General features: G+C 41.3%; 1 protein-coding gene across 2 annotated transcripts; it reads left to right on the top strand.

The window, feature by feature from the left end:
* The first annotated feature begins 32 nt into the window (after positions 1-32).
* On the top strand, positions 33-9,614 carry si:dkey-23f9.4 (ESF1 homolog). Of its 2 annotated transcripts, XM_040146818.1 has the most exons (14): positions 33-205; positions 1,287-1,424; positions 1,680-1,802; positions 1,930-2,003; positions 2,934-3,157; positions 4,093-4,148; positions 5,109-5,260; positions 5,450-6,632; positions 7,695-7,861; positions 8,137-8,182; positions 8,284-8,338; positions 8,449-8,530; positions 8,841-8,867; positions 9,368-9,614. In XM_040146818.1, the coding sequence occupies exons 2-14, from the start codon at positions 1,325-1,327 to the stop codon at positions 9,500-9,502; spliced, it is 2,424 nt and encodes an 807-aa protein (XP_040002752.1). In that variant the 5' UTR covers positions 33-205; positions 1,287-1,324; the 3' UTR covers positions 9,503-9,614. The 2 variants fall into 2 exon arrangements, with proteins under 2 accessions (XP_040002752.1, XP_040002751.1); XM_040146817.1 differs by having other exon boundaries at positions 5,109-6,632.
* The last annotated feature ends 15 nt before the right edge of the window (positions 9,615-9,629 follow it).

Below are 9,629 nucleotides of genomic sequence, written 5' to 3'. Positions count from 1 at the left end.
CCGCTTTGTCAAAGACTTAAAAAAAAAGAAAACACAAACACGAAGAAGAGCTGGCCGGAAGTGTAGCGCACCAGGCGTCGTTTTTAAAGCTCGTTAACGGCCGTTGTCTTGGTGCCGTGCCCGTGAAACTTAAACACGACTACTTCTGGTCAACGTGGCCGTTCATTTTAGCATAATGGTTTCGGTATAATCGGTCTTCGCGCAGGTGAGAAATTAAAAAAAAAAAGAGTCTGTTATTAGCTAACATTGTTTTTGTTTACTGCCCTTTTGGCTGCTAACTGTTAGCAGTAGCCCGCCCCCGTCCACCTCAGTTATTGAGACTAGGATGCCAAACTCTATTCAAAAATCTGTTAGTTTAAAGTTGGCGCACCTACTAGAAAGAACTGCGCTAGGATCAAACACAACTTTTCTGCTCTGCGAAATATTAATGGTCTATTGGTCATTTCGGCTCGATTTTACACAAAAGCCACAAAGCAGCAGCAGCAGCCAGTTTTACTCTGTTTAAATGGCATCTGAGCTCGAAGCTGTCAGTTCTCAGTTCGGGTTTATTATGATGCAACTGATCGAAGAATACTACCATGAAATACCAGTTTTGAAAACTGAAACATAAGCTCAGGAAGTCTACCGTATATAACCTTCTTTTCCGTTTAGATACGCTGCAACTTGCTGGTCCACAGCTGCGGTCGTTTCCTCGGTGGGCAAAGATTAGACTCGTTTGATTTAGACACATTTTAGACAGTTCCCACTTTAGTGAATGAAGTGTCGGCACTTTCTCGCTCTGTATTAATGGCTTAATAGCACCAATGTAAATTTCCTCTAGTTTGCCTTTTAACAAACGTTTCCTCCAAATCGATTGTTTTAATTCATCGGTATATTAGGTACACCTCGTTAAAACTACTGCAAATCTAATCCACAGCCCAGCAATAACTACTACCTAAATAAAGCTTATATTGCTTAGTCTTTGTCCTGAGTTTTGTTTTTGAAGAGAAGTGTTGATTTAACTTTGTTTATTTTTTAGAGGCTACAGTTTGTGGTGCTGTTGAAATTTATACTAAGAGGTGTTTCTAATATTTTGTCCAACCCATTTATATTAATGAGGTGGACTATTCATACTATATGAATTGTATATTAGTATAGTAAATACAACAGAACTAAGTTGATGACTAAGGTCAAATTTCATTCATGATGCTTCATCTTACTCCATAAATCAGCCCTCTTGTTTTTCTTCGTATCTGTGGTTTGTATTGTGTTTCCTACAACTGGGATCTTTTTTATTTTTCCTATAGATTTTACACTACCTCCTTCACTTAGAGCTGGAAATATTATGGACAGTCTGGATTTCTCAGAAGAGGAAATTCAAGAACAGCTGGCGATCCTGGGCTACAAAAACATACCAAAACACAGGCTGCATGAATTCAAGCAAGGTGAGACTCTGAAATGTCCTACCTCCTTCCCTCTGGGGTTCTTATATTGTTTTGTAGCTTGTTTGGGACCAAGATGAATATATTATGCTCTGATGTTTAAAAAGTGAATATTTACCAATATATCGTCAGGTTTTTTTAAACTCTGAAATAGTTACATCTCCGGAAAACATTAAAGACATGGAGAAACGTAACACTGATGAGTTCCGTGTTCAGACTTGTCCTAAGGGATTACAGTCAGTCTCTGTGTCATGTCAGATCTCAGTGAACTGATTCGGCATGGAGCATTGGAAACCCTCGCGTCATCCGACCAGATAAACTCCACCAAAACTCATCCAGCCACATCTAAACAGAGTCCTCCCGCCTACACCAAAGAAAAAGGTCAGGAGCACTTATCTCGCTGCGGGATGATGATAATCATTGTATTTTTATAACTCTAAACAGTTAAGTGTAACATTTTAAGATCTTCCACTGAAAACTGGTGAATTCTGGGTTTTTTTCTTTACAGTTACTCAGTGCTACTTTAAAGGCCCTGGTGAAAGATTTTTCTTACATGCATCCAAAGCAGGCGATGAGAGACAGGTAAGTGTTCACCACATACAACATCTGATTTATCCCCGAATTCAGACAACATGACGTCACATCCAGGATTTGGCAGCACTAAATACCCGTGTTTGATATCAGAAAGAGTTTAAATGAGTGATTCTTTATATTGCAGAGAATCAGAATCAGGAAAATTTTATTGATCCCCGTAAGGGAAAAGGCTTTTTTACAATTGCACAACACACAGTTAGGGAATAGGAAGTGAATAAGTTAAAAATAAATAAATAAAAACTATTATAAAATAGTAATATTAATAAATACACAATAAGTAAATATAAAAATGTGCAAAAACTAATGTGCCAATCACCAGGCTCTTTAACATTAGCATACAGCAGTTGCAGGGTCCCGTCTCCTCTGATAGCACAGTCCACAAACTGAATGACAGTAAGGAGAGTCTATTCAGCTGGTATTCAGGGACAAGTCCATCTGTAGAAGGGTTGTGGACAAGCAGTGATTGTCTTTAAATTTTTCACAATTTGAATATACTACGATCTTATTGAGCTGTGGAAAAGCATGTAAAAACATGATAGTCAGACTCGAAACACCTTCCAGCTCCAAGCAGCACTACAGAGACCGGGTTCTAGTCTAGATATTTGGTAAGGAAGTCGACAAGGCAATTTGAAAATTTAGCATTTTGCGTAGGTTTTTCAAAGAATGCGTTTTATAAAGCAGGACGTTGTTTAAGCGTCACCTACAGGAAAATTGCTCCCACAATTTCATCTGCATCACTTCGGAAGATACCGGATCGTTCTGTGAAGTTTGGTGCGGTGTCATTTACCGGCAGACTTGTTTTATTGACAAGACACGATGAACATTTAGATTGGACAAACAAAAATGGAAACAGTCATACTTTTCAATAGCGTCAGGCACGTAATGATTGAGCAGAAATATGCATTATTTAACACACAGGTGCTCGCCACCTGTCAGAACAGAGACTACGGGCGGCAGCAGGAACACTGTGACTCGTACGCTCAACACTCGGTGGCACCAAAGCTCCAGCTGCCTCTAGGTGCCCCCACCAGACTGCAGGTGGAGTCGGACCTTGAGGACACCCTCTACCCGCCGCTCACAGACAGCTACACATCCTCCCCAGACACCCAGGGGAGACGCTTCATCACGAGGAAAGTCCTCAGGTAATTTTTTTTTTTTTTTTGAAAGACACAAAGGTATGAGGCCAGACTGTGGATGAATCTGTGTCCATTCATCCTGCTGACTGTCCATCCATTCATCCATTCATTTGTTGTTCCAGAGTTTTATTTGTCTTTCCAGCTATGAAAAATACAGCTGAGTGTTTCTCTCAGTTGTGGTGTATATAAAAGCTGAGAAAACACCAGACAAAGCATTAAAAACATCTGATGTGTAAGGATGCATCTGAGGGCAAAAAATGATCTAAATTAGTTAAAATAAAGTGAATATTCAATAGTCACAAAAAAGTAGCTCAACTATCTAATTTGGTTTTGAAGACGACTCCTCTGTCAAACACAAGTACATTCAATATTTTCCATTAAAAACATGGATCTGTAATTTTGAGTTGGAGGAAATTTTTTTTTTTTTTTTTTAAATCTTGTGCACACCAAAAATTATTCCCACAGATAATTTGTACAGGACAAAATAATTAATGTACACCTTAAAGCATAAAGGTGCTTTTTGGTGTACAGTTGGGCTGCAACTAATTATCATTTTTAGCATTGATAATATGTCACATTTTCTGTCAATTGATAGTCTATAAAATGTCATTAATAAATAAATCCTCATCAAAAACAGAACCCAAACTTGTGTCTTAACATATTTTTTTTCTTCTGACCAGCAAATACATTCAGAGGTATTCAGTTTATAGTGATGTGGAATACACTGCAGTGTTGAAAAGCTCTTTTGTATGATTGTTTAATAAATAACCTACAATTTATAATTGATCCATTTTGTCATCAGTGTGTGGGGGGGGGGCTAAAGCCTAAATCCTCTGTTTATTTGAATATTAAACAGTAAGTAATTCAACTTAATATTTGTTTCCCACAGACAGTCTTTGCTGTAAATGTAACATTGACAGTGATGTTTCTTTTCCATTTAGGAAACATAAAGGACAGTCTCTCGTCTGCGATGAATCAGTCTACAGCGAAGACTCAGGTAATGTAGAATCAACTGTTTGAAGAAATTCTTCCAAAATCCTGTAAATATCTATTTTAACTGTTTTCTCTAATATTTGTATGTAACAGTAATAACTATCTTTATTACCAGAACACTTCTCAAAACCCCAAATTAATATGAACAAATTGTAAAATAAAATATAAAGCCCGATCAAAATGGGGAACTGCAAGGCAGCAAAAGACATTAACTGGAGTAGAATAAAATAGGTCAAACCAATTCCAGTGGTAAAGAAATAAAGAGTCAATTCACGTAAAATAACATAAATTTAAAAAACAAAAAAATTAAAATCAGGATAAGCACCCTGATTTAAAAAAAAAAAAAAATACTTAATGTTTAAAGAAGACATTTAAAATACAATACTGACCCGATGTTTTTCAGTTAGAGAGATACGCATTTTAAATACCTAAAAATGTTGTTGTTATAAAAATAAGTTACCGTCACAGGTAAAGGTAATTTTAACTGCTATCCATTTTAGAGGATTTTGCTGAAAACATACAGGTCATTATGCACTTTTGGGTCACAAAGTTACAAGTTTCACAAAAAGTTTCATGTGGAAAAATTCACTTCAGATCTTAACTACGAGAAGAAATTCTTTGTGCAACAAGTGGCATAAAAAACAGAAACACAAGAAAACTAAACACTGATTTATTCTGGTGGTTTGGTGACTCATACGGTCCAGCCACTACATCCCCGTGTCAAGTTCCTGTCACTCTACTGTGAAATAAAGGCCAAAATAATACCCTGGAATGGCGTGGATAGAATGAAACTGTGGGATCAAGTGATATAGAATCAAATGAAAGGAACAAATAACAAAAAGCAGAGGTGTATTACCTTTGGTCACCAGCAGTAGGTGCTGCTTTGGTAGTAAAACAGCAGTTGAGGCTCCTGGATACCGACTTAATCCTCTTAGCTCCTTCCTTAAACCCACTTCCTCCTCAGATCACACACTGGCGCACACCTCAACAAGATTGCAAGTCGCCACCATGTACAAAATGTACAACACTCAGTGGGACGAGGGGAGAGACGATGACAAGAATTCCCTCAACTCCTCTTTTTGGTCTGAGGGAGAAAATCAGGAGGAGGAGGAGGAGATTGAGCGAGTGGTTAAAGAGGAAGATTCCAATCCTGTAGATGAGGCCGAAGACTCTATCCAGGAGGCTTCAGAGGAGGACAAACCTGAGCTGACCACCCAGGGGAACTTCACTGGAAAAAGTTTGGAAGATGGAAGTAATGAGGAAGAGGAGGAGGAGGAGGAGGAGGAGGAGGAGGAGGAGGAGGAGGAGGAGATTGAGCGAGTGGTTAAAGAGGAAGATTCCAATCCTGTAGATGAGGCCGAAGACTCTATCCAGGAGGCTTCAGAGGAGGACAAACCTGAGCTGACCACCCAGGGGAACTTCACTGGAAAAAGTTTGGAAGATGGAAGTAATGAGGAGGAGGAAGAGGAGGAGGAGGAGGAGGAGGAGGAGATTGAGCGAGTGGTTAAAGAGGAAGATTCTAATCCTGTATCTGAGGCCGAAGACTCTATCCAGGAGGCTTCAGAGGAGGACAAACCTGAGCTGACCACCCAGGGGAACTTCACTGGAAAAAGTTTGGAAGATGGAAGTAATGAGGAGGAAGAGGAGGAAGAGGAGGAGGAGGAGAAGATTGAGCGAGTGGTTAAAGAGGAAGATTCTAATCCTATATCTGAGGCCGAAGACTCTATCCAGGAGGCTTCAGAGAAGGACAAACCTGAGCTGACCACCCAGGGGAACTTCACTGGAAAAAGTTTGGAAGACGGAAGTAATGAGGAGGAGGAAGAAAACTGCAGCAGCAGTTCTAGCAGTCCAGCTCCGAGTCTGATGACCTCTGGCTATGGCACCTACAGACCAGAGGAGCAGGAGGGAGGAGACTACAGAGACGACCACACCATAACCGAGTTTGACCAAGACAGTCGAGCAGACCTGTCTGAGATGACAGACCACGAAGGGGACGATCGTTCACTTTGCAGCTTCGGCAGGTTTGACTTTGAATCCACATGTGAGCCAGACTACGACGAGACTCGCCCAGTAAGTGTTTTAGAAGACAACGAACCCGAAGAGGATCTAGACCAGGCCTATGACGAGAAATTTGAAGATCTACACGCAGAGTCCGAAAACAAAGACGTGACTAATGAGAGATCAGAGCAACAACACCGCCACCACATTGCTGCTAACGAAGACAGATTATTGGCGGACGAGACGCGTTTGGAACATGGGAGTGATCCTGAAGAGGGAACACAGTATGAAAAGCTTCAAGAGGAGGTGCAAGACCTTAAAGAGGGCAATAATGTGGAGAAACAGACCGAGGACAAAGTGGAGTCTGAAGATCTTGCCGAGTCTTCAAGCAACAAGGACATAAAGTTCATCGACTCCAAAGCGGACTTTAGCTGGATGAAGTACGACAAGATGTGTGAGGAGTGGGAAGGAAACCTCAGGCGGAAGAAGGGTAAATGGTTTCCTGTCTCTATGAGCAACAACATTTATGCTGTTTATTTCTCAACTTCGACTTTGAGGCGGCGTCGTTGTCAGGATATCAGGTAGTTTAAAAGGCTCAAGTTCTTTCTTCGTCCTGAATAACATCCGAGTTCAAAATAAACTTCCCGCCTACCTCCTGGCAGGAAGTCACTGTCCAACATGAGCATGAACCACTGGATAGAACTGAAAAATTTAGACTCCAGCTGTTTGTAAAACGGAATCCCAGATTCGGGTCATTTCGAACAGCATCGACTCGTAATGATCGTTTAGTTCTGCCCCTGCAGCATTTGGGACATTCACCTGTTTCAAATTTGGTCATTCGAAGAAAGCGATGCAGTTAAAAGTATTGACTCCTTCAGCTGCGTTCCTCCAAGTGAAAGTCTTATACGGGAATTTGAATAACTTGTTCAATTTTATTTTCTCAATCTAACAAGCAAATAAGAACCAGAAATAAACTGAAGATTAATCATTGGTTCACATCCCTTTCAATCTGAAATAACTGTCGTTACGTTGCTACTCTTTTCTTGGGGCAAGACATAATTGGCTGTTTGTATAAAAACGTATTTATTGGCCAACAGCTTGTTGGAGGTCAGTGGGATTTTCTGTTGTTTAAGCATGTACAAAGATGTGTCTCCTAAGTGAATTTGTATGAACATATTTTATTTTCCGGGAGAAAAAATATATGTTTCAAGTCTGTTTGATCGAGAAACCGAAATCGTTCAGGTCAGTGTTGATGCTGAGTAAACCGGGATGTGACCAGCTGACTAAGATTGATAATCAAGAGTAATTTACGCTCAGTTGTAGCCATGAAAAACCGATTCCTTCTCGCTGTCGACAGAGACGGAGCAGATGTCACAGATGCTGCAGCAGACTAAACGCCAGAGGCGGTCTTGTGACTGTGTACTGGTCTGAGTCCGCCTGCCAGCTGCGGGGAAAAACAAATCCCAACAAATGAACCTGAATGGGTTTCGTTGTCTGGTGACCGCCATGCCCACACATTCAGCAAAATGCCGGTGATGTTGTCTCTCGGCAGATGCGTCGAGCTGCCTGGAGGAACGACTGGCGGAGCTTCGCCTGTCCGCGTCCGCCCAACACGACGCCGAGACGGAGGACGAAGACGCAACCGGCCAGAGTGACGCGCACGGCTCCGAGTCCGACGGCATCTCTTTGAGTGCGTTTGAATCCTACATCAGAGGCATGGTGGGTAATGTAGTCTCCCAGGTTTTACTTCACGCTTCTCTTCTTCACATCTGTTTGACATACTGAACTTGTTTTACTGAATTTTTTATTTATTTATTTATTTTTAATCAATGCAACTCGTATCTAATATCACTGATTATTTCAGGTATCATTGAAAAAGTGTCACGTTCTTTACTGCTATGATTGTTTACTGCCTTTTATCAAAATGCATCCAGAAATGAAAGACCATCAAATGTCCTTGAACATGATGATTTGTCCCATTTCGTTTCGGACAGACTCGAACTCAAAGTGAAGGGGACCTCAGGCCCAAACCCAAATCCTGTAAGTCAGCACCCACCTAATGCACCGACGCATGTTGTTGTGTTCGTACTGACACCGGACAGACCCGTTTATAATTTGACTGAAATTTGTTTTTGTTTCAGTCATCCGGCCAGTGATGAGTCGGCCGACCATAAAGAAGACCGACCCAGTGGCCAAGTAAGTTTACAAAAACAAAACCCTCTGCGAAGGTTTCTCATTGCCAACAGAGCCATGCCGGTCTGCAGGTAGTGGACTCGTGTGATCCTGCGGTTTCCTCATCGCTGCAGGTATTTCCAGTATAAGCAGCTGTGGGAAATGTTCAAACTTCCAGGAGAGAAGGACCGGAAAGCTCTCCGCTGGGAGATTAAGGTATGAAAACGTATCTCGTACAGAGGACTGAGCTTTCTGTCTTTCCTTTTTTTTGTGTAGTTCAAGAATATTCCCTCCTTCAAGCTCCTCCCGCAGGGTCACGTTCAACCCAGCTTCTAATCCTTCACACATCTTAACTTTTCACTCTTGGCTGAACGAGGCACTAACACATTGCACCAACACTTTGTCAGTTTGTACCAGAAAATGTATAAGTTTCTCTACTAAGTCCTGCCTCTGTAACACGTGGCTTTAGTTGTTGCTTCACAACGATTTTGTGTTTTCCTTTAACGAGTTTTCCCTTTGTTTTCAGGAACGTCTTGCGTACCAGCCTCCACCAGTAAGTATTTCCCCAAATATTCGCTGTAAAGCTGCAGCGTCATCTAGTTAGTGCTGCGTTTGAGAAGGCTGTCCTGTCTGTGGACCAAGTATTTACTGTTCCACGCAGCTGAAGCCTCTCACTGCCATTTGATGCCACTAACATTTCCTAGTGTATTTAGGCGGCAGATCAGAATTCAGAGTCCTTATTCTCACTGACGCACTTCTTTTTAAGGTGGACAGAATGCTTGTGTATTTGCTTTCTGTCCACACTGAGACGCAATATTTAACAGTCAAAAACTGATCATCTTGTTTGCAGCACAACTGCTCAAATATAAGACAGTGACTCGGTTGAGAGTCTCAGCTCTGCAGTCCTTTGACACCTCTGTCCATAGACTGTGGTGTGGTGGTGAAAATTACGCAGTTTTCCAGAGTTTTATCTTCCAAGCTCTACTGTGGACCGAGAACCTTCGGACATGTACACATTTCGGTTGAGAAGTCCTGGTTTGTTCTGTGTTGCAGCCCAAACCTCGGAGAGTTTACGTGCCCAACACCTACATCGTGCCAACGGAGAAGAAACGCTCGGCGCTTCGCTGGGAGATCAGGAACGATTTAGCAAACGGCCTCCTTCCTCACAAATTCAGCTATCGATTTTAGGCCTTTTGCGCTCCACATGCCTTTTAGACACTTTTAATAAAACTCTGCATTTTTTATTTTTATCATTGGCATTATTTATTAATGATTTGTTGTTAAACATAATAAACACATTAAGAAAACAACTGGC

The sequence above is a fragment of the Xiphias gladius genome, chromosome 15 (assembly GCF_016859285.1).
Source record: "Xiphias gladius isolate SHS-SW01 ecotype Sanya breed wild chromosome 15, ASM1685928v1, whole genome shotgun sequence".
NCBI lineage: Eukaryota > Metazoa > Chordata > Actinopteri > Istiophoriformes > Xiphiidae > Xiphias > Xiphias gladius.
This window is presented reverse-complemented; position numbering and strand designations above follow the sequence as displayed.

Coding starts and splice junctions, on each gene's coding strand:
- si:dkey-23f9.4 (XM_040146817.1), top strand. CDS start 1,325: ATGGACAGTCTGGATTTCTCAGAAGAGGAAATTCAAGAACAGCTGGCG. Junction 3,158..4,092: donor ATCACGAGGAAAGTCCTCAG/GTAATTTTTTTT, acceptor TTTTCCATTTAG/GAAACATAAAGGACAGTCTC. Junction 8,531..8,840: donor CTCTCCGCTGGGAGATTAAG/GTATGAAAACGT, acceptor CTTTGTTTTCAG/GAACGTCTTGCGTACCAGCC.